Below are 21,367 nucleotides of genomic sequence, written 5' to 3'. Positions count from 1 at the left end.
AAATGGTAAATGGCTACCTTATAAGCAGTGCTGGGATTCAGCCGGTTTGTACCGGTTTGGCAGAGCCAATACCTAATTTTTTGTTAAGTTCGATGAACTAGCTGTTAAAATAGCACTTGTAATCAGGATTCTCTCTAAGGTGGGTGCCTAGGTAGCTGCCCAATGTGGAAATCACAAATTTTCATTCCTTATTTTTTTTAATGTTCATCTGTGTGACAGTGTATTCTAAGTGCCCTCAGAAATGTTCTTCCATCCACAGGTGAAAAAAATTGCAAGTGAGGACACCAATCAACAAGCAATATGGTGCCTGACCAGGTGGTGGTGCAGTGGATAGAGCATCGGACTGGGATGTGGAGGACCCAGGTTCGAGACCCCGAAGTTGCCATCTTGAGCGCGGGCTCATCTGATTTGAGCAAGGCTCACCAGCTTGAGCTCAAGGTTGCTGGCTTGAGCAAGGGGACACTCGGTCTGCTGCAGCCCCACATCAAGGCACATATGAGAAAGCAATCAATGAACAACTAAGGTGTCACAATGAAAAACTAATGATTGATGCTTCTCATCTCTCTCCGTTCCTGTCTGTCTGTCCCTATCTATTCCTCTCACTGACTCTGTCTCTGTAAAAAAAAAAAAAAAAAAAAAAGAAAAAAAAGAAGCAAATATGGAAATATCTTAAATAATAGTTTTCTTGATTTTTGTCAGGTATTATTTAATATTTTTTCATTAATATTTTAAAACTTAAAACATAATCTAGTTTTGTATACTTCTTTTATTGTTCTTATTTAAGTATTAAATTCATGAAATAATAAACCACCTTTTGGTATATTGGTTTTTTATACTTAAAACAGTCAATAGGGCAGAGAACTGATTGTTAACTTATTTGACTCCCACCACTACTTATAATTCTGAGTTTATACCTTCTAGTGCAGTCCTAATTCTAAATTGTCTTTCTTACACTATTTTTTTCCTTCTTGGAATTTGAACTTGGGACTGATTAAAAGAATATTACCTTGGTTCCTGATATTTTTAGTATAAAGAAAATAAGTATCTGAGGAAAATGTAGTATAAATAAGGCAAACAGGACTTACTTCTGTGATGTTGTAGTCGGTTCTAAGAAAAAGGGGGTCATTGAAAGCTAGGAAGAAACCTTCTTCCTTTTATGTTTCCAAACATATACACCATGAATTTTTTTCCTTCAGAAAAAAAAAGAAGGAAAAGGAAAGGAAAGTACTTCCTTCTAAAAGAAAATATGGTATAGCATCAACATGGTAACATTTAGAAAACACTTCATAGTCTTAACATTTCCACATACACTTTTTCATTTGCTTACTAACACAATCATTTAAGTAGGTATTCCTCCGATTTCATTCCACAGGTACTTATTGAGAATCTACAATGTACCACTTTTAAGATATGTTTTGGAGACAATGATAGACATGCTGACATATTGGATATGGGATAAGAGAAAGAAAATAATCAAGAATGATTCCTAAGTTAAAGTCTTGAGCAGCTTGGTGAATTAAACAGGTGGTAGGACCACTAAGTGAAAAAAAAATGAGAGAGAAATAAGTACAGAAGATGAAGGATGGAGAAAGGAAGAGAAGGTCACAAGTTCAGATTTGTTAAATTTTACTGGCCTGTGGAACATCCAAATGGAGATACTCAGTAGACAGCTTTATATATTAGTGGCATTTAAAGTCATACAACTGGATAAGATCACCTAGGAAAATAATGTAGACAGTAAAAGGAAGGCCTGGGATTGAGTCTTAGGTAACTCCAACATTTAGAAGTCAGAGAAAGAGAAGGGTAAGAAAAATATGAAAAAAGTAGCCTTTGAGAAAGAGGGCAAGTCAGGGAAGAGTAGTGTTATGGAAACATTCCTTCATTTGCTTATTAAACACAACCATTTAAGTAAGTATTTTAAGGACAATTAAAAAAGGTGATCAGTGGTGTTGAATGCTGTTAAGAGATAGTTATCCTCATTTTACAGATTTGGAAAATAAAGGTCAGGGATACTGTAATTTGCAAATACCACAACAAGCAGTATGTATCAGAGCCAAAATTTAGAACCCACATTTCTTTCTTTCTTTCTTTTTTCTAATGTGACAGAGACAGACTGAGAGACAGAAAGGGAGAGAGATGAGAAGCATCAATTCTTTGTTGCAGCTCCTTAGTTGTTCATTGATTAATTTCTCATATGTGCCTTGACCAGGTGGCTACAGCAGAGCAAGTGACCCCTTGCTCAAGCCAGTGATCTTGGGCTTCAAGCCAGTGATCTTTGGGCTCAAGCCAGCAACCATGGGGTCAATGTCAATGATCCCACGCTCAAGCCAGTGACCTTTGGGCTCAAGCCAGCAACCATGGGGTCAATGTCAATGATCCCACGCTCAAGCCAGTGACCCCGTGCTCAAGCTGGTGAACCCATGCTCAAGCCAGTGACCTCAGGGTTTCAAACCTGGGTCCTCTCTGTCCCAGTCTGACGCTCTATCCAGAGCCACCACCTGGTCAGGCAGACCCACATTTCTAACTCAAATTCTTTTTATCTAACTTTTTGTTTAACTATATATAAAAAACTAATTTTTACTTATTTTCTAAAATTTTATTTAAGTATATATAAATATAGAAAAGTAAATGTATAGTAAATGTATGGCCACAATGAATTCTCATACTGAACACACCTGTGTAACTAACACCTATATTATGCAACAGAAGATCATCAGCACCTCTAAAAACCAATCTTATGCCCCCTTTCAGTCATCTCTGCCAAGATTATCCCTTATCCTGACTCTTTTCTTATGTGTGACAGAGACAGAGAGACAGAAAGAGTGGCAGATAGGGACAGACAGAAAGATGAAAAGCATCAATTCTTCATTGCTGCATCTTAGTTGTTTGTTGATTGCTTTCTCATATGTGCTTTGACCGGGGGGCTACAGAAGAGCAGAGTGACCCCTTGCTAAAGCCAGCAACCTTGGCCTTAAGCCAGTGACATTGGGCTTTAAACCAGTGCCCTTTGGGCTCAAACCAGCGACCATGGGGTCATGTCTATGATCCTGCACTCAAGCCAGCAACACCGCGCTCAAGCTGGTAAGCCCTTGCTCAAGCTGGATGAGCCCTCCCTCCATCCAGCAACCTCAGAGTTTCGAACCAGCACCCTCTGCATCCCAGTCTGACGCTCTATCTACTGTGTCACCGCCTGGTCAAGCCTGACTTTTAATAGTATATATTAGTTTATTGGTTTTCCAGGGCTGCAGTAACAAACTATCACAAACTGGGTAGTTTAAAATAATGGAAATGTATTCTGTTATGGTTCTGGAAGCTAGAAGTCTACAATCAAGGTGTTGGCTAAACATACTACCTCTGAAACCTCTCCGAGGGGATCCTGCCTTGCCTCTTTCAGCTTCTGATAGTTCAAGGAGTTCCTCAGCTTGTGGCAACTCCAATCCCTGCCTCTTTCCTCTTTCTTTGTATGACTGTTTCTCTCTGGGTCTGAGTCTTCCTATGAAGTTCTCCTCTCTGTAACTATGTATCTTTTCTCACAAGTACACCAGTCATATCAGATTAGAGTAGATTCATATTTTAACTTGATTATATCTGCAAAGACCCTATTTCCAAATAAGGTCACATTCACAGGTAATAGGAATTAGAACATCACCGTATGTTTGGAGGGGACACAATTCAACCCAATACAATATTACCTATAATTGTAATTTATATAAATGGAATCACATAGTATTACCCTTTTTGTGTCTGCCTTCTTTTGATTAACATTATGGTAGAGAAATCCATTCATACTGTTGTGTGTAGTGGTAGGCCATTTATTCTCAATGCTCTATAGCAAGAATTGGCAAACTATGGTCCACAGGCTAGCCACCAATTTTTGTAAACAAAGTTTTATTGGAGTACAGCTATGCCCAGTCATCTATATATTGCCTATGGTTGCTTTTGAATTACAGAGACAGAGTTGCATTGTTGCAAAGGAGACCATATGGCTGACAAGCCTAAAATATTCACTATCTGGTCTTTTAAGAAAAAGTTTGCCAACCCTGTAGAATTCTATCGGGTCAGTATAACACAATTTATTTGTCTGGTGAACTACTGATGAGCATTTGGCTGGTTTCTAATTTAAGACTAATGCAATACTAGTAATATGAACATTCCAAAATATGCCTTTTGGTGAACACACATGCATTCTTCTGTTGGGTATATATGCAGAAGGGGAATTTCTGACTCACAGAATACCCATATGTTAAGCTTCAGTAAATACTGCTAGTTCCAAAGTAGTTGAACCAACATATACTCACATTAGTGATATAGAGTAATGGATGTTACATAGCCTCATCAATATTTTGTATTTTCTTTTCAATTTAAATCCTTTTAGTGGTTGTAGAGTGATATCTCATTATACTATAATTTTTTTCTTTTTAGTTAAATTTATTGGGGAGACATTGTTTAATAAAATTATAAAGGTTTCAAGTGTACAACTCTATGACACATCATCTGTATATTGCACTGTGTTCCCACACCCAAAGTCAAAAATCTTTCTATAGATTAATTTTAATAAAATACTCATTCATATGTTCTTAACTGTTTGGATATCCTCTATTTTGAAGTGTATGTTAACTCGTGTGCTCATTTTCCTAATACCTTCTCTTTTTCTTACAAACATAGAAGTTCTTTATGTTAAGTATAATAAGTTCTTTGCCAGTATATCAGTTTGCTAAGGCTGCTGGAACAAAGTGCTGCAAAGTGGCTTAAACAAGAGAAATTTTCACAATTCTGGAGGCTACAATTCCAAGATCCAGGTGTTAACAGGGTTGGTTTCTTCTGAGGCCCCATTCCTTGTCTTACAGATAGTTGTCTCTGTGACTTCTCATGGTCATCCCTCTGTGTGTTTGTGTCCTAATTTCCCCTTCTTAAAAAGATACCAGTTATATTGGACTAGAGCCCACCCTAATTACCTCATTTTAACTTAATTACTTCTTTACAGACTCTCAGATAAGGTCAAATTCCGAGGTACTGGAGGTGAAGATTTCAACATACAAATTTTGGAAGGACACAGTTCTGCCCAAAACAGCCTGGTATGTGTAGTGTAATTTTTCTTACTCTGCAGTTGCCTTTCCCTTTCTTAATGGTGTCTTTTAATGAACAGAAATTCTTAATTTTAATATGATCAAAATTCATCAAGTGGTTTTATAATTAGCACTCTTTGTGTCCTGTTTAAAAAATCAACCTATTTCAAGGTCTTGAGGATCTATTTTTATTTCTAAAGGTTTTATTGCTTTCCTTTCACATTTAAATCAGCCATATATTTGTAAATAACTTTTGTGTAGTAGAGCGTGAAGTCAGGGTCAAGACATAATTTTTATTATGAACATCCATTGATCTAGCACCATTTAAAGAAAAGACCATCCTTTCTCCACTGCATGGTACTGTCACATGTGGCATGATGCTGATTTTGTCATAAATCAGTAACTCTATATCTGTAGGTCCATTGGTTAATCTATCCAACCTATGCCTGTATCACACTTTCTCAATTTCTATCTAGTAAAGTAAGTAGTTCAGTTATATTTTCTCAAGTTTGTCTTGACTATTCTTGTTCTTCTGAATTTTTGCATTAATTTTATAATCAATGATTGTTTCAGAAAAAATACCTGCTGGTATTGGGATTGCATGACTCTAAAGATTGATTTAGGGAGAACTGACATCTTTATAATATTGAATCTTTTAATCTTTAAAATGGTATATCACTCAATTAATTATATTTTCCTTAAGTTCTTTGCAATAATGATTTATAATTTTCATTTAGTGGTTTTAAATATCCTTTGCTACTGTACTAGGTATTTGAGATATCTGATGAATTTTATTATTTTTTAAAATTTATTTATTGATTTTAGAAAGAGAGAAAGGAAGGGAGAGACAGAAACATCAATCTGTTCCTGTATGTGGCTTGTCCAGGGATAGAACCTGCAACCTATGTGTATTAGAATGATGCTTTCACCAAACGAGCTATCTGGCCAGGGTTCTGTTGCAATTTTAATTGGTAGTTTTAAAATGATAATTTCTACCTTTCTTTCTTTGGCTGGTCTATAATAATAGAATTGATTTTTAACTTAAAATATAATTCATACCATAAAATCCATCCCTTTAAAGTATACAATTCAGTGTGTTTCAGTATATTCCCAAGGTTGTGCAACTGCCAATACACTTTAAATCCAGAATACTGTCATCACCACAAAAAGAAATCACATACCTATTAGCAGTAGCTCCTCATTTTTCCTATCTCTAGTCCCTTCCAACCACTAATATACACACACAGTCCTCCGTAGTCATATCTTTGCTTTAATGCAAAACAGGAATACATATAGCTATTTACCATTATTGGGTTCTCCTATAGTAGATCTATCTGAATGTTCAGAATGGAAAATCTCTGTTTCTGATTTTCTTTGCATAATTATTTGATTTCCAAATCTCTTGGGTCCTAAGTAAAAAACTGTAAATATCTGCTGAATATCAAGTCCAACTGGAAAAAAGCAAAAAGCATGTAAGTGCATATTAAAATCTTATAAATCCATACATGAGACCATTTATTTGTTTTTATATCACTTATATTTTTGTACTTTTTAAACTAAAAGGACTAATAAGCTCAGGAAATAAAAATGCAAAGAAAACAGTTTAAAAATGAAAATTTATGCATCAGCTTAGACATAAAAATCAATGTTCCTACAATAATTGATGTTTAGCTATCTTGGAAAATAAGATACTATAAATGAAGAGATAAAATTTTAATATTGTTATCTTAGTCCATGCTGTCTTTTACATATCTAAATATATAAAATTTCCTTTAAAATGACTCATATTATTTAAATCAATTATTTTTATACATCATTAATGCATATTGTTGTTCTGTTTCAGCATAAAAAAATAATTTTTATATGCTATCATATTCTTTACTTTTATGGCTTCATCACTTCAATGAACTTACCATATTCAGAACTAACTAGATTTATGCTAAGTTCTTCAGATTTAAAAGCTCTCTTCACATCAATCTTTTTGGCCCAATTTCCAGCTTTTAGCAAAACAGAATCCCTGAAAAAGAGCAATTTATGCATCATTTAATTAATGATCCAAACACTAAATGAAATAATAGATTAACTTCCAAAAGCTGATTAATCCTAAAATACCTCCTATCTGGTAGTAAACTGAAGTCAGTATTGAAAATTACTTTCTCCAGATTCTTTGAAGAGAAAATGGAGCATCAATGGAATCTCCATGACCAAAATTTTCTTAACTACACAGTGACTCAACAGCTGATTCCAAGTTGCACTGATTCATGTCAGGCCCACCTGAATATACAGTTGCTATCAATAAGCCATAAGCTTGTCCTAAACATCATTACTTTAAAATAGCTATACATAAATTACATGACTTTATGAGAACTTCAATAGTATCTTTACAATTGATAGTTTGTATCTAATAACATCACAAACAAATCAACAACGAATTCTGTGAATTTATTGTAATCTCATATAATCAAGGCTGTTATTAGATTTCATTGTCACAGAGAATAAAGATTTGTGCAATGATATATTTGTTAGTTATGGCAAATTGCAGGAGAGTAGTTAGCAGTGAAAGGGATATCCTGTCAGTCACTGCAGTCCTTTAAGGAACCTTGCGTGGGAAATTTTAGGAAGGTATTTTCCAGTCCACTGGCAACAATTAGGAGATTCCTATTTCAGGTCACTACCATTCCTGAGTCTACAAGTACATACAGTAATATGATTAGATGTATAGGTTTTAGAGTCAGATGGTTGGGTTCAAATCTAAACTTTACCTACATGACCATGAACAAACTGATTCAACTCTTTTGGTGTCAATTTCTTCCCCTATAAAATGTAAATAATAATAGCACTTGTCTCCTATAGAGATTAAACAATTAAATACCTGGAACCTACAAAGTGCTCAAAAAATATTAGCTATAGCTATAACTGATATCTTTAAAGTATGTTTATGACATCTTGGGGAAAATAATAGTATTAAAAAAAGGCTCAAGGCTCAAGTAAAAATTACAGAATAGCATGCTAGAGAACTAGGTATAAGGGAAGTATTTCCTTCATATATTTTATTTGGTTGGCTGGATCCTACAATGAAGCTATAGTAGTTTGTTATATTTTAAATTTGGAAATAGAAGATGTATTTTAAAGTAAGTAAAGTCATGAATGAGTAGAGAAAAGCAACAAATTAAAGACGTTCAGCAACAGTGGACTGTAACTATTTCTAAAGGTCAACTACTCATTTCTTTCAAATGATTGTAATAGATTTTATACTTTGTTCATTAGAGTACTAAATATAATAATCTGAAATAACAGACCCAATGTTAATATCTTCCTTAATAGACAAATAAAAAAACTCTCCCATTATAGTGTCAGAAAAATATAATTTCATTGATCTCACAGTGATTGTATTACTTCTTATCCTCAGTGGAATTTTTCTTTCATACTATATGCTTAGAAATAAAATCAAATAAAAATTTTTACACTTACATAATTTTGTGCTTATAAACTAGTTGATTATCTGCATCACCTATGATTATGGTAACATAGTGAGAATCTGGTGCTGTTCTTTTAGTTTGTAGCTGTTCAAAGTTTCTTAATACAATGGTCACTAATATTTCCGCCACAGTATCACTATATCTTGCAATCTTTAAAAAGGATAGACATAAAAATTGTTAAAAATAACCTTACTACTCATATTCAGCTCCAACTCAGCTATGGGCAGCATTATTCCTGATAAAATAATTAAAATAGCTAAAAAACAAGATATTTACCTGTTCCACTTCAAGTTCATATTTTGGAAGATACATCACTGTCTCTTTTATTTGAGTTCCAAAAGGGGGATGTCTATTTAAAATCTAAAAACATTGATTTCATCATACTCTTAATACAACACTAAAAATTCTTTTAGTAAAATACTTTTTATAGTTAATAGTTTTAATGCTTATTACTTAAAACCTTAAGTTAAAATACTTTTGACTATGAGAAGGAAAGTAATTTTTAATAAAAATAAAAATATAAAAAGTTAAGCTTGGCCCTGGCCGGTTGGCTCAGTGGTAGAGCATCGGCATGGCGTACAGGAGTCCCAGGTTTGATTCCCGGCCAGGGCACACAGGAGAAGCACCCATCTGCTTCTCCACCCCTCCCCCTCTCCTTCCTCTCTCTCTCTTCCCCTCCCGCAGCCAAGGATCCATTGGAGTAAAGTTTGCCGGGGCGTTGGGTATGGCTCTGTGGCCTCTGCCTCAGGTGCTAGAATGGCTCTGGCAGAGCAATACCCCAAGATGGGCAGAGCATCGCCCCCTGGTGGGCATGCCGGGTGGATCCCGGTTGGGCGCATGCGGGAGTCTGTCTGACTGCCTCCCTGTTTCCAGCTTCAGAAAAATAGCCCCTCCAAAAAAGTTAAGCTTTAGAATTCACATAGAATACAGGCAACATTAGAAATAAGTGAGTAATGCCTGACCAGGCGGATGCGCAGTAAATAAGAGTGTCAACCTGGGACGCTGAGGACACAGGTTTGAAACCCTGATGTCGCCAGCTTGAGTACAGGCTCATCAGCTTGAGCATGAGGTCACTGGCTTGAGAGTGGGATCATAGACATGACCCCATGGTTGCTGGCTTGAGCCCAAAGTTCACTGGCTTAAAGCCCAAGATCACTGGCTTGATCCCAAAGTCGCTGGCTTAGCAAGAGGTCACTCACTCTGCTTTAGCCACCTGGTCAAGGCACATATGAGAAAGCAATCAATGAACAACTTAGCAGCTGAAATGAAGAACTGATGTTTCCCATCTCTCTCCCTTCCTGTCTGTCCCTGTCTGTCCCTCTCTGTATCTCTGTCACAAAAAGAAAGAAAGAAAGAAAGAAAGAAAGAAAGAAAGAAAGAAAGAAAGAAAGAAAGAAAGAAAGAAAGAGTAAATATTAAATACCCGTTCAAGTTCTCTTGCATCTGTTTCTTCTATTTTTTTAAAGGAAGTCAAACCTGCATTAACCATTGCATTTGACAATGTTATACCTGTGAGAAATTAATCAAATAGCAGATTTTAAACAATCCATTTTAAACTAAATATATACTTAAATATTTAACTACATTAGTAAAAAAAATTATTACAGATCCAGCCTAATAACTAATTTTTTAAAGTTTTAAAAAAATGTTTCCGGTTATATTAGTTGGGTTGTGATATTATTTAATTGTTCATATTTTCTTTTTTTTAATTGAAATAAAATATGCATTTGCTTGCTTTACAAAAGAAAGAGGAACTCTTTGGTTCACAGGATGACTAAGCCCTTAGTTTTATCATATGTCATCCACTGAGCAAGTACCAAGAGACACTTATTATTATACATACTTGTGTTTGAAAAAGGCAACATGATTCAGGGATAAGAATATTGCTTTATGAAGCTATGTCTTAGAGTTCTTTCTCTGCCTGTACCTAAATAAGATAATTGTACTTACTGCCTAAAACTTCCAATGCCTTTCCATTGCATTTAGAATAAAATAACAATTTCCTTACTGTGGCCAACCTCCCTTACCTAGGACTTGACCACAGCCTACCTCTCCCATCTAATTTCCTACCATTATTCTCTTGCTGAATATCATCCAGCCACACTACTTTATTTTTGTTTCTTAAATACAGGGTTGGGCAAAATACAATTCTTCAAGCTGGAACAAATAAAAATCAGATTTTAAAGACAGGTAAAGGACAGTACCTCATTTATGTCTACAAACATGGTTTTTCCTTATAAGTATATAATCAGCATAGAATAATTCTCCAAATAGTGAAGTACAAAATAAACTTCAGACATAGACAAACTGCCTGCCTGTATTCAGTACCTACCAATTTTTTCCAGCTGTTTGGATACATGCAGAGAATTTTCCCAAAGTCTACATCTAAAGCATTTAGCTAAAATCAAACTGTTCAACAGTACAGCAAACTTCTTTTCTTGAAGAGCCACAAACTCTGACAACCCTAAAAAATAGTTTCCAATATTAAAGCTAGTACACAAGTTTACTGAAAAAAAATAGTGAAAATACATTAATCCTGTAACATACATCTTGTAATTCGTGAGCCGCTCCTGAAAATCTTCGCGGTATCTTGCGTCAAAGCAAAGTCTTGTATGGGAATGCATCCTAACTGAGCCTGAATAAGACTGGGGAAAAATAAATTTCATTATTCACTTTTAAAATTATCTCATAGTATTTGACATCACTGACTGAGGTATATCTTAAAATTCCTCTACTACATGATTCTGTATCTTGTATCATTGTTGCAAGTCATTGTTGACTGACTTTTCCCAATCTCCAAAAGTTCATTTCTCATTTCTCTGTTCTTCTTTATTCACCTCTCTTTTTCCACTTTTCCCTCAAAAATCTCATTTCTTCTCAAGATTTTCATTATAATTTCTAGATTGAAAGCACTAGATTTCCTATGCTTACAGGGCACTCCAACTTAGACTTTTTTTCCCCTTTTCTTGATTTTTAGAGTATGTTTATTTAAAGCTGGGGATAGAGAAACAAAGGAAGGGCTCAGGATAGGTGAAGCAACAGGAGAGAGCTTAGCTGGGTGCTTTGGTTCTCTAGAAACATTATAGGAAAGAAGCGAGTTAAGGCAGGGCTGTGATTGGCTCATTGAGAAGTCAGAGAAAGGGGGCCTTAGAGACAGGTTCAAAGATTTATACTGGAATGAGCTGCCCCTGCTCTCCTGGCTGTAAGTCTCATGGGGCTCCTTAGAGTTTAGGAGAAAGTTCACACCCAAGAAAGAAAAGGTATGGGTGTGTTCCAGAAAGAGCCCGCTAGGACTGTTTCTTTAATCTAACACATCTAAAAATTTTGTCATATTCTCCAGTACAGTTCTGTCTTTAGGTTTTATTATATGTATTATGGAATATATACAATCTACATAATCAATAAATATTTATTAGGTGCCTATGTATAACAATCATAATATTAGGTGCTGAGGATTCTCTGTTCAACATATGAAGGTTGGTAGCATATTAGTTAATTATTAGAAATCAGCAGCTGCTTGGCTACAAAATTTGAGAGGTGTATGGTAAAAGGGGAGAGAAGGAGCTACCATCCACTGGGCCTACTATATTCCAGGTTCTTTGCTACCTGTTTTGCCTGTTTACTTACCTAACCAGACATTGATATACAAATAACTCTATGCATCTAACTAAAATTATTAGACTCTCATGTATTAGTTTCTAGGGGAGGAATCTCTTGATAAGACCAAAGACTTTCAGATGTACAAGAGAATAGTAAAACAGTTATATTTCATGGTTTAATTTTAGCAGATGATATGTAAAAACAGAAGCAACCAACTCACTTCTTGGAATGAGTATATATAGATAAAAAGAACTATACATTACTTATTTCTTTTGGCTCTGATACAGGACTCTTTTTCAATATAATACTTTCCTGTCAGAAACCTTATTTTAAAAAAAAAAACAGTAACAAAACCGAAATGAGAGGGAGAGCAGGGATTTATTCCACTAGTTACAGGACCATGGCAGAGCTGTCTCTCTCTACCAGCTAAGGCTAGCCTGAGCTTGTCCTCAATAGAAATGGAAGTCTCACAAACTCAGGTGAGGTGGTACTTAATAGGGCAGAGCTGCGCGGTAATTAAGTAATGACTAAACCAGGGTTATTATAAGGATTAAATGAAATAAAGTATTGATTCAACTATGACCAAACTACTGTATAGTGACTTAAATACAAATAGTTTATTCTCTGAAGTAAAAGAAATCCAAAGTTAGGGGAGTCCAGGGCTTAGTACAGTGGTCCTACAAGTCACCAGAGACCCAGGATCCTCCAATATTTTTCTCTGCCATGTATGGCTCCCATTCTTAAGCTATCTCATGGTGTAAGTCTGCTGAAGCTCCAGTTATTACACATTCACTCCACACAGCATGTTGGAGAGAGGTAAGGAGATGGGGGTGAGAAATGATGCCCTGTTTAACACCTGAGTCCATTTCTTTGAGCAGCCCTCTAGAAAGATTAATCTAAAACTTCTTTCAACATCTCATTAGACAAATCTTAGTAATGGCCACATCTAGCTATAAAATTGACTGTGAAATATAATATTTTTCCTGTAAAGGTAAGAATAGGTACTGGCACAGTTAGCAGCTTCCATCATAGGTATGTAAAGCATCTAATGTGTAGTGCCTGGAACAGAGCAACTATTCAAGAAATGGTTATTACGAGTTATTATTACCATTGGTTGAGCCATTTAACCCTTTTAGTGAGTTTTTTCATGCTCACTGATCCCCAGAAGTGAATTTTTTTTTTTCAAAAAATGAAATCAGTCCCAGTTACAGTTTTATTAACTTAAAATCATGTTTGTTTGATAGCCAATTTATGGATACAAGAAGAACATACTAATTGTAATTAGTTCCTTTACTGCTCCAGCTCAAAGGTTTTTTGTTTGTTTGTTTGTTTGTTTTTTGTTACAGAGACAGAGAGAGAGTCAGAGGGAGGGATAGACAGGGACAGACAGACAGGAACGAACAGAGATGAGAAGCATCAATCATTAGTTTTTTGTTGCGACACCTTAGTTGTTCACTGATTGCTTTCTCATATGTGCCTTGACCATGGGGCTACAGCAGTCCGAGTAACCCCTTGCTTGAGCCAGCGACCTTGGGTCTAAGCTGGTGAGCTTTGCTCAAACCAGATGAGCCCGCGCTCAAACTGGCGAGCTCAGGGTCTCGAACCTGAGTCCTCCACATCCCAGTCCAACACTCTATCCACTGTGTCACTGCCTGGTTAGGCTCCAGCTCAAAGTTTAAAGACGTACATGTATGATCGTACTCTGGATGGTTAGAAGACATGAGGGTGGACATGAACGTTCGTACTGCTCAAAAGGTTAAGATAGATTTTTTAGCTTCCAGTTAGTACATTAATAAAAATGATACCAGAACTTTACAAAACTTCTGTATCCTGGTCAACTTAGTAAATGAAGGTTTGTTCAGAAAAGGTCTGTGTACAAAGAGTAGAAATCCTTCAAATAAATAGAAGTTAAAACTGTATTATAATGCTGTGTAACTCCTCCTTAAGAGAAAAAGAAAGTTATTCTGAAACCATTTTTCTGCCTAAACATAAAATAAGAACGACCAAAGAAATCAACTGAGAGAAAAGTTCAAGATGGTACATGAAGGCTTCCAAATACTTACTCCTCATCAAATTCCATGAAATCAGACCTGGCCGGTTGGCTCAGAGTTAGAGCATCGGCCCGCATATGGAAGTCCCAGGTTCGATTTTCAGCCAGGGCACACAGGAGGAACGCCCATCTACTTCTCCACCCTTCCCCCTCTCCTTCCTCTCTATCCTCTCTTCCCCTTCCCCAGCCAAGACTCCACTGGAGCAAAGTTGGCCTGGGAGCTGAGGATGGCTCCATAGCCTCCGCCTCAGGCACTGGAATGGCTCTGGCCTCGATGTAGCAACGCCCCAGATGGGCAGAGCATAGCCCCTTGGTGGGCATTCTGGGTGGATCCTGGTTGGGCGCATGCAGGAGTCTGTCTGACTGCCTCCCTGCTTCTAACTTCGGAAAAATACACACACAAAAAATATTCCATGAAATGATAAACATGTGTATGTATGTTTATGTATATATGTCTCCATCCATAAAACTACAGGGAAGCAAGAGGATATGCCATTGGTGGACCAGAAAGCTGAATGTTAGAAACCAGATCTATGAAAAAGATCAAATCTATGAGAAAAACAAAACTGGAGGATATTATCCATAATACATGCAGAAGAATAAACAGATCAAGAAAGAGAAAGGGACCAAGATATAAAAGCAACTCAAGTGTTCATCAATAGATGAGTAGATAAAAAAGCTGTGGTTGGTGTGTGTGTGTGTGTGTGTGTGTGTGTGTGTGTGTGTGTGTGTGTGTGTGTGTATGGTTGGTATACACACACACACACACTGAAATATTACTTGGCCATAAAAAAAAGAATGAAATCTTACTATTAGTGACAGAATGGATGAACCTAGAGGGTATTATGTTAATGAAATAAGTCAGTCAGAGAAAAATTAACATGATATGATTTCACTTATATGTGGACTCTAAAGAACAATATAAACATGTAACAAAACAGAAACAGATTCAGAAATACAGGAAACAGTTTGATAGTTGTCAGAAGGAGGGAGGCTAGGGACTGGGTGAAACAGGTAAAGGGATTGAAAAGTACAGATTGATAGTTACAAAATAGTTATGGCAATGTAAAGTACCATATAGGATATATAGTCAGTAATATTGTAATAACTATTTATGCTGCCAGGTAGGTACCTGTAATATTGAGGGTAACACTTAGTTAAGTATATGGTTGTCTAACCCCTAAACTATACAACTGAAACTAATATAAAATAATATTGTAGATCTGCAAAATTCTGTGTAATGTTAAAAGTTTTTGATACCAAAGTTTTATTGTTTCCTTACATTTTATAATTTTGCATAATTTATTCTGAAACTAGTATTTGAAAGTTCATAACTATAATGTCTTACTCTTTTATTATATATTTTATTAATTAAAATAATTTTTGACCCCTTCAAAATAATACTGAATATAAACTGTAATTGAAAAAATAAAAACAGAAGGGCAGACGATCCTGAAGTATTTGCACAATTCACTGGAATGCTATACCCTGATCAGGAAGTCTATTCCTGCCGTTCTCTTATCTGTGGACAGCACTAAGTAGTTGTGATGTGTATCGAGAAGTTGAAACAGGAAATGTAGGCACTGAGGCCAGAGAGGTAGAGCAGTGCTCCAGGCAGGTATCCATCTCTCAGGAGAGGCAGTAAAACTTTACTTGTTTATTATAAAATATTACTACACTTTTGTAAAAGGAATTCTCCACAATCATTCGAGATAGTAAGTAACAAAATAGGCAGGCACAAAGATATTCACAAATACAAAAGCAAACAATGAAGAACTACTTAATATTTGAAAAACAAAACACCACTATAAAACAGACACACAGTATTAATAAAATGGCTAACAATTGAGGAAATAGTTAATAGTTCACAGAAAAAAAGTTTCAATTTGACTCTAAAGGCAAGGGAAGTGAAGGCAAAGATAAATGAATAGGACCACATCAGACTAAGCTTTTGCACAGCAAGAAAAACTGACAACAAAACAGACAGCCAACTAAATGGGAGATGATTATTTTCAAACAACAGCTCAGATAAGGGCCTAATATCCAAAATATACAAAGAACTCATAAAACTCAACAACAAACAAGCAAACAATCCAATAAAAAAATGGGAAGAGGATATGAACAGACACTTCTCCCAGGAAGAAATATAAATGGCCAACAGATATATGAAAAGATGCTCATCTTCATTAGCTGTTTGAGAAATGCAAATCAAAACTACAATGAGATACCACCTCACACCTGTTATATTACACTGGGGAACAAAATTTTTGTTGCATCCATGAAAACATTTGTTCTTACCTAATTCGAGTGTGCTGATCTCAAATCTGACATTAGTTTTTCTCTGTAAGCTACAGTTTTTTTTGCAATTCAAGATTTTAGGTTTTCATCTTATTGCAAATTTTCAACATTTAGTTTAGCATAATGACGTAGAATGTCTTCTTGGGCATCATTGTTATGAAAATATAATAACATATAATGCAGTAAATACACTAATACACTAAAAGATATGACTGCATCAGAATTTGTCTACAATTTTGAAATAGAACAGATTAAAACACTTATTTTAATCATAAAATTTGCGCCAAACTTATTTAAATTCTATTCAGGCAAAAATTTGCGTTTGTAGCTCTTGCATTTGTGTACTTGTTGAGGACAATCTTGTTTGATGCTCCATCAGTAGTCTACTCATCACTAACAGCTTCAAGATTTTCGGGAAACTTATCAAGGTGACTGTCAGGAAGTGAATCTTAACGCTCATGTTACATCCAATGTCGCAGAAAGCCAATAGCATCCTTTGAACCAGAAGTTCATAGTTTTCTGCTTTTTTGTTGTCAAGGAAGTTCTTAGTAACTGCCACAAAAAACTGCCATGCTGTTTTCTCCTCCTTACTCATCTTCCCGGCAAATTCTTCATCATGTATGAGGGTTCGAATTTGAGGTTCACTGAATACACCTGCTTTTATCTTCTTGAAAGACAAGGCAGGAAAAGTAGAAATAATATGTTGAAAGCATTCACTTTCTCTATTCAAAGTCTGAACAAATTGCTTCATTAAGCCAAGTTTGATGTGAAGTGGGGGGAAAATGATCCTGTCTCGATTAACTACAGGTTCATTCACAATATTTTGCATCCCTACTTCCAGAGCTTCACGTTTCAGCCACTCCTTCTGTGTCCAGAGTTACTCCCGAGCTCGGCTGTCCCACAAACACAGAAGGCAAGGATACTTCGTGAAACCTCTCTGTTGTCCTAGCAGGAAATTTACCATTTTAAGATCCACACAAATGATCCAGTTATGCTCCTCATACTTCAGAAAGTCGAGGACAATTTTTATGTCATTGTCATCTTCTCACAGATGAGTTAAATAACCTATTGGAACCACTGAAAATAGGCAATATATGCACGTGTCACAAATGATGAAATATTGCCTTTGACGTTGAAGTGTGTAATAGCCACGTATACAGGTATTGATCAACTTACGACCTATGTAACTTACGACCATTCAACTTTACGACCACAATTGTTAGCCATGACTGCTCTGCGTCTGGCAGTGCAAGCGTTGCCCAGCCGGGCGTATGACAGTGCAGACCAGCTTCTGGCAGCACTACCAACTCTGCGTGCACCATTTCAACTGTTATCCCAGACTCGGTACATATATAACAATAATGAAAGAAAATTATGATAAAATATGACTTAAAGATTTTTATATCATTTCACAGTACTGTACATATAGCCTACTCAACTTACAACCAAATCGTGTTACAACCGATCTGTTGACACCAATCATGGTTATAAGTCAAGCACTAGCTGTATAATAGAAGGTGTCAGGACTATTCTTACATTTATGCCTACTCGAAGAAGCCATGATTCAATCTTAAAACAAAATAAGAGGGTGTTTTTATCAGATAGTAATTTTTTACATTTAAAAACAACTACAATTATGTAAAAGTGATGCTTGTAAAACATTAACTGCCTTGTGGTTATGTTCAATCCAGGAGTCATTGCCCTTTAACTCCAATTTTAAAACCATTGTATGCCATTAACTGTAACAAAAAGAAATTAAAACTGCATAAAAAGTAGAGCATGCACCAAGAAATGGATTTCATATTTGGAATCAGGAATGCAGAAATATATAGAAGCAGTTCTAAAACCTCATGCAACAGAACATGAAAAAAAAAATTGTTCTCCAGTGTTAGCTATTATCAATAAGACAGGTAATAATAACAAGTGTTGGAGAGAGGCTGTGGAGAAAAAGGAACCCTCATCCACTGTTGGTGGGAATGTAAAGTAGCACAACCGTTATGGAAGAAAGTATGGTGGTTCCTCAAAAAGTTAAAAATAGAATTACCATATGACCCAGCAATCCCTCTATTGGGTATATACCCCCAAAACTCAAAAACACTAGTACGTAAAGAAACATGCAGCCCCTGGTTCATTGCAGCATTGTTCACAGTGACCAAGACATGGAAACAACCAAAAAGCCCTCAATAGATGATTGGATAATGAAGATGTGGTACATATATACGATGGAATACTACTCAGCCATAAGAAATGATGACATAGGATCATTTACAACATGGATGGATCTTGATAACATTATACTGATAAAATAAATCAGAAAAAAATAAATCAGTGAATAAATCAGAGAAAACTAAGAACTATATAATTCCATACATAGGTGGGACACAAAAATGAGAGTCAGGGACATGGACAAGAGTGTGATGATTACCTGGAGAGGGGAAGGGAGGAAATGGAGGGAGTGGGAGGAGGGGAGGGGCACAAAGAAAACCAAATAGAAGGTGATGGAAGACAATTTGACTTTGGGTGACGGGTATATAACATAATCAAATGTCAAAATGACCTGGAGATGTTTTCTCTAAATCTATGTACCCTAATTAATCAATGTCACCCCCGTTAAAATTAATTGTCTAAATAAAAAAAAAGTTTCAAAATAAGTATAATTGATGTATAGAATTAGTATTTTCAGAGAGGTTAGAAATACCACATACATTTTAGAAAGTCAAGTAGAGATACAATAAAATAAAAATTTTATCACTGAAAAAACTCAACAGATAATGATGAAGAGCAAATTAGTTTGAAAGATGACTAAGCAAGCTAAGGTACTGTTTTAAGAGCCAATAAAAACAAAAGCAAAGAGATAAAAAGAGAAAGAAAGTATAAAATGTGGAGGAGTCATAGGTTTCAACATTCACCTAGTAGGAGTGACAGAGAAATGAACAGAGAAGAATAATTAAATTCAATAATAAAATAAAATTTCCCAGAGCTGATGAAAGATACAAGTCTACATATTAAGGTTCTCAGAGTACTGTGCAAAAAGTAAAAATAAAGACATACTCCCAAAGTTTCATGGTGCTATTTCCGAACAGAGATAAAAATTATCTTACTATTCCAAAAAGGAAACAAAATACTATTAGTAAAGGACTGAAAACAGATGGAATAACCAAGAACAAATGCAAGAACAGTATCAAATATTAACCAAAGAAGAGGGTTAGGCTATAATAAAGAATAAAAGGCATCTACTTGAGCAAAAGGATTGCAATCTGTGAGACACATACTCAGGCAGCAACCTAAACTGAACTTCGGAGAGAACAGAGAAAGGCAAGGCATATAAAGGCAAAAACAACACTATTGAACTATTTTATGCAAATGAGGAACTGCTGGCTAGTTTAACAAAGATTGATTAGTTCCAATATGCAAATAAGAGATGTAAAAGCTACAAGGAAGGAATTAAAGTCCCTAAATGTTCATATAACAGTTGTTCCAGAATGTTTATGGCTCTGCCTTGAGCTGAGTTTAGCAAAGGGTTTAGCAACTCAATAGAAGCTCTAAGAACTGAGGCACAAGATGTGAACTCTCCCATTTCCTTAATAGTCTCCTGACTCTATTTTAAATGATTCTTAGCAATGTTTATTCCATTTTATTTTCTCCATTATCACAGAAAAAGTTCTGATGATTCAGCCAAACTCATTCAAACAGAGTGACAAAATATATATAGTCAGGCTTACAAATATTTAGAAAGACTTAGAAAATTACTTGAGATTGTATCCAGAAGAAAAACTATGAATCTAAGGACAAGGAAGACAGAGATTTTTAAAAGCAGAAAGTAAAAAAAGAAATCAGTGAAAAAATTTAGGTAAGTTTATCATTTTTAATGCACAGTAAAATGAACCATCTGGACCTAAAATCTCACACGACCTGAACAATGCAGAGACCAGGAGGGAAGTGAAAATGTGATAAAAATTTTGTCTTATATGGAAAAGTTTTAACATGTTCTTTTTCTATACAGACGTACCTCATTTTATTGCGCTTCACAGATGCTGTATTTTTTTTTTTACAAATTAAAGATAAGATCCTCCATCAACAACAAAAAAACTATAACTCTCTGAAGCCTCAGATGATGGTTAGCATTTTTAGCAATAAAGTATTTAAATTAATTAAGGGATATACATTTTTTGGACAATGCTGTTGTATAATTAATAGACTGTAGTATAGTGTAAACATAACTTTATATGCACTGGGAAACTAAAATATTTTTATGACTCACTTCATTGTGATATTAGCTTTACTGCAGTGGTGTAGAAGTGAAACTGAAATATCTCTGAGGTATGCCCAATCACTGGCAAAGAAATATAAATCTACATATGTAATGTAAAATTTTAAAGGAAGAGCTACCTAGAATAACAAAGAAAACTTGATATAGTTAAAAAGAGGCAAAAAGAAAAGGCAGAAGAAAAATAATTGAGTGAAAAAAAGAGCCAACAAGCAATAATCGTGCTAATTATTAATAGAAAGCATGCCGTAAGAGTAAGTTCTAATGTTACCAGAAGAAATAATGAGACCTCGATTCTTAACTTTGAATGAAATAATTCAATCAAGAGACAAAAGTACAGCAAGTAAAGGAAGAATTTATTGGCTGTGCAGCAATAAAGTTAGAGAAAAGCAGACCCTGGAGACAGGTTCAGGCAGAGTTAGCCAGGACAACTGCCACAGTCCCTGGCTGCAAATCTCATGGGGTCCCCTAGAGAGCTTAGGAGAAAGATAGAGACAAGGAAAATACATGTGGGGGGAAGAAGAGGAAAATTAGGGGAAAGGCACAGGCATGCTTCTGAGAGGGCTAGAGTGCTGGGTCCTCCAACCTATGGTCTTTTAAGGGTGGA

At 35.6% G+C, this 21,367-nt stretch overlaps 1 protein-coding gene across 1 annotated transcript in view; it reads right to left on the bottom strand.

The window, feature by feature from the left end:
* Positions 1 to 21,367, bottom strand: part of HFM1 (helicase for meiosis 1) — a 130,684-nt gene that overhangs the window by 36,323 nt on the left and 72,994 nt on the right. The window contains exons 23-29 of the mRNA XM_066372671.1: positions 11,093 to 11,190; positions 10,878 to 11,009; positions 9,969 to 10,054; positions 8,822 to 8,905; positions 8,538 to 8,695; positions 6,980 to 7,083; positions 6,371 to 6,517 (exon numbers count right to left, since the gene is read on the bottom strand). Of these exons, the coding sequence (XP_066228768.1) occupies positions 6,371 to 6,517; positions 6,980 to 7,083; positions 8,538 to 8,695; positions 8,822 to 8,905; positions 9,969 to 10,054; positions 10,878 to 11,009; positions 11,093 to 11,190 (809 nt within the window). The remainder of the gene's footprint in view (positions 1 to 6,370; positions 6,518 to 6,979; positions 7,084 to 8,537; positions 8,696 to 8,821; positions 8,906 to 9,968; positions 10,055 to 10,877; positions 11,010 to 11,092; positions 11,191 to 21,367) is intronic.

Source organism: Saccopteryx leptura, chromosome 3 (assembly GCF_036850995.1).
Source record: "Saccopteryx leptura isolate mSacLep1 chromosome 3, mSacLep1_pri_phased_curated, whole genome shotgun sequence".
Classification (NCBI taxonomy): Eukaryota; Metazoa; Chordata; class Mammalia; order Chiroptera; family Emballonuridae; genus Saccopteryx; species Saccopteryx leptura.
Note: the sequence above shows the minus strand (reverse complement) of the source record. Positions and strands in the feature narration are given on the sequence as shown.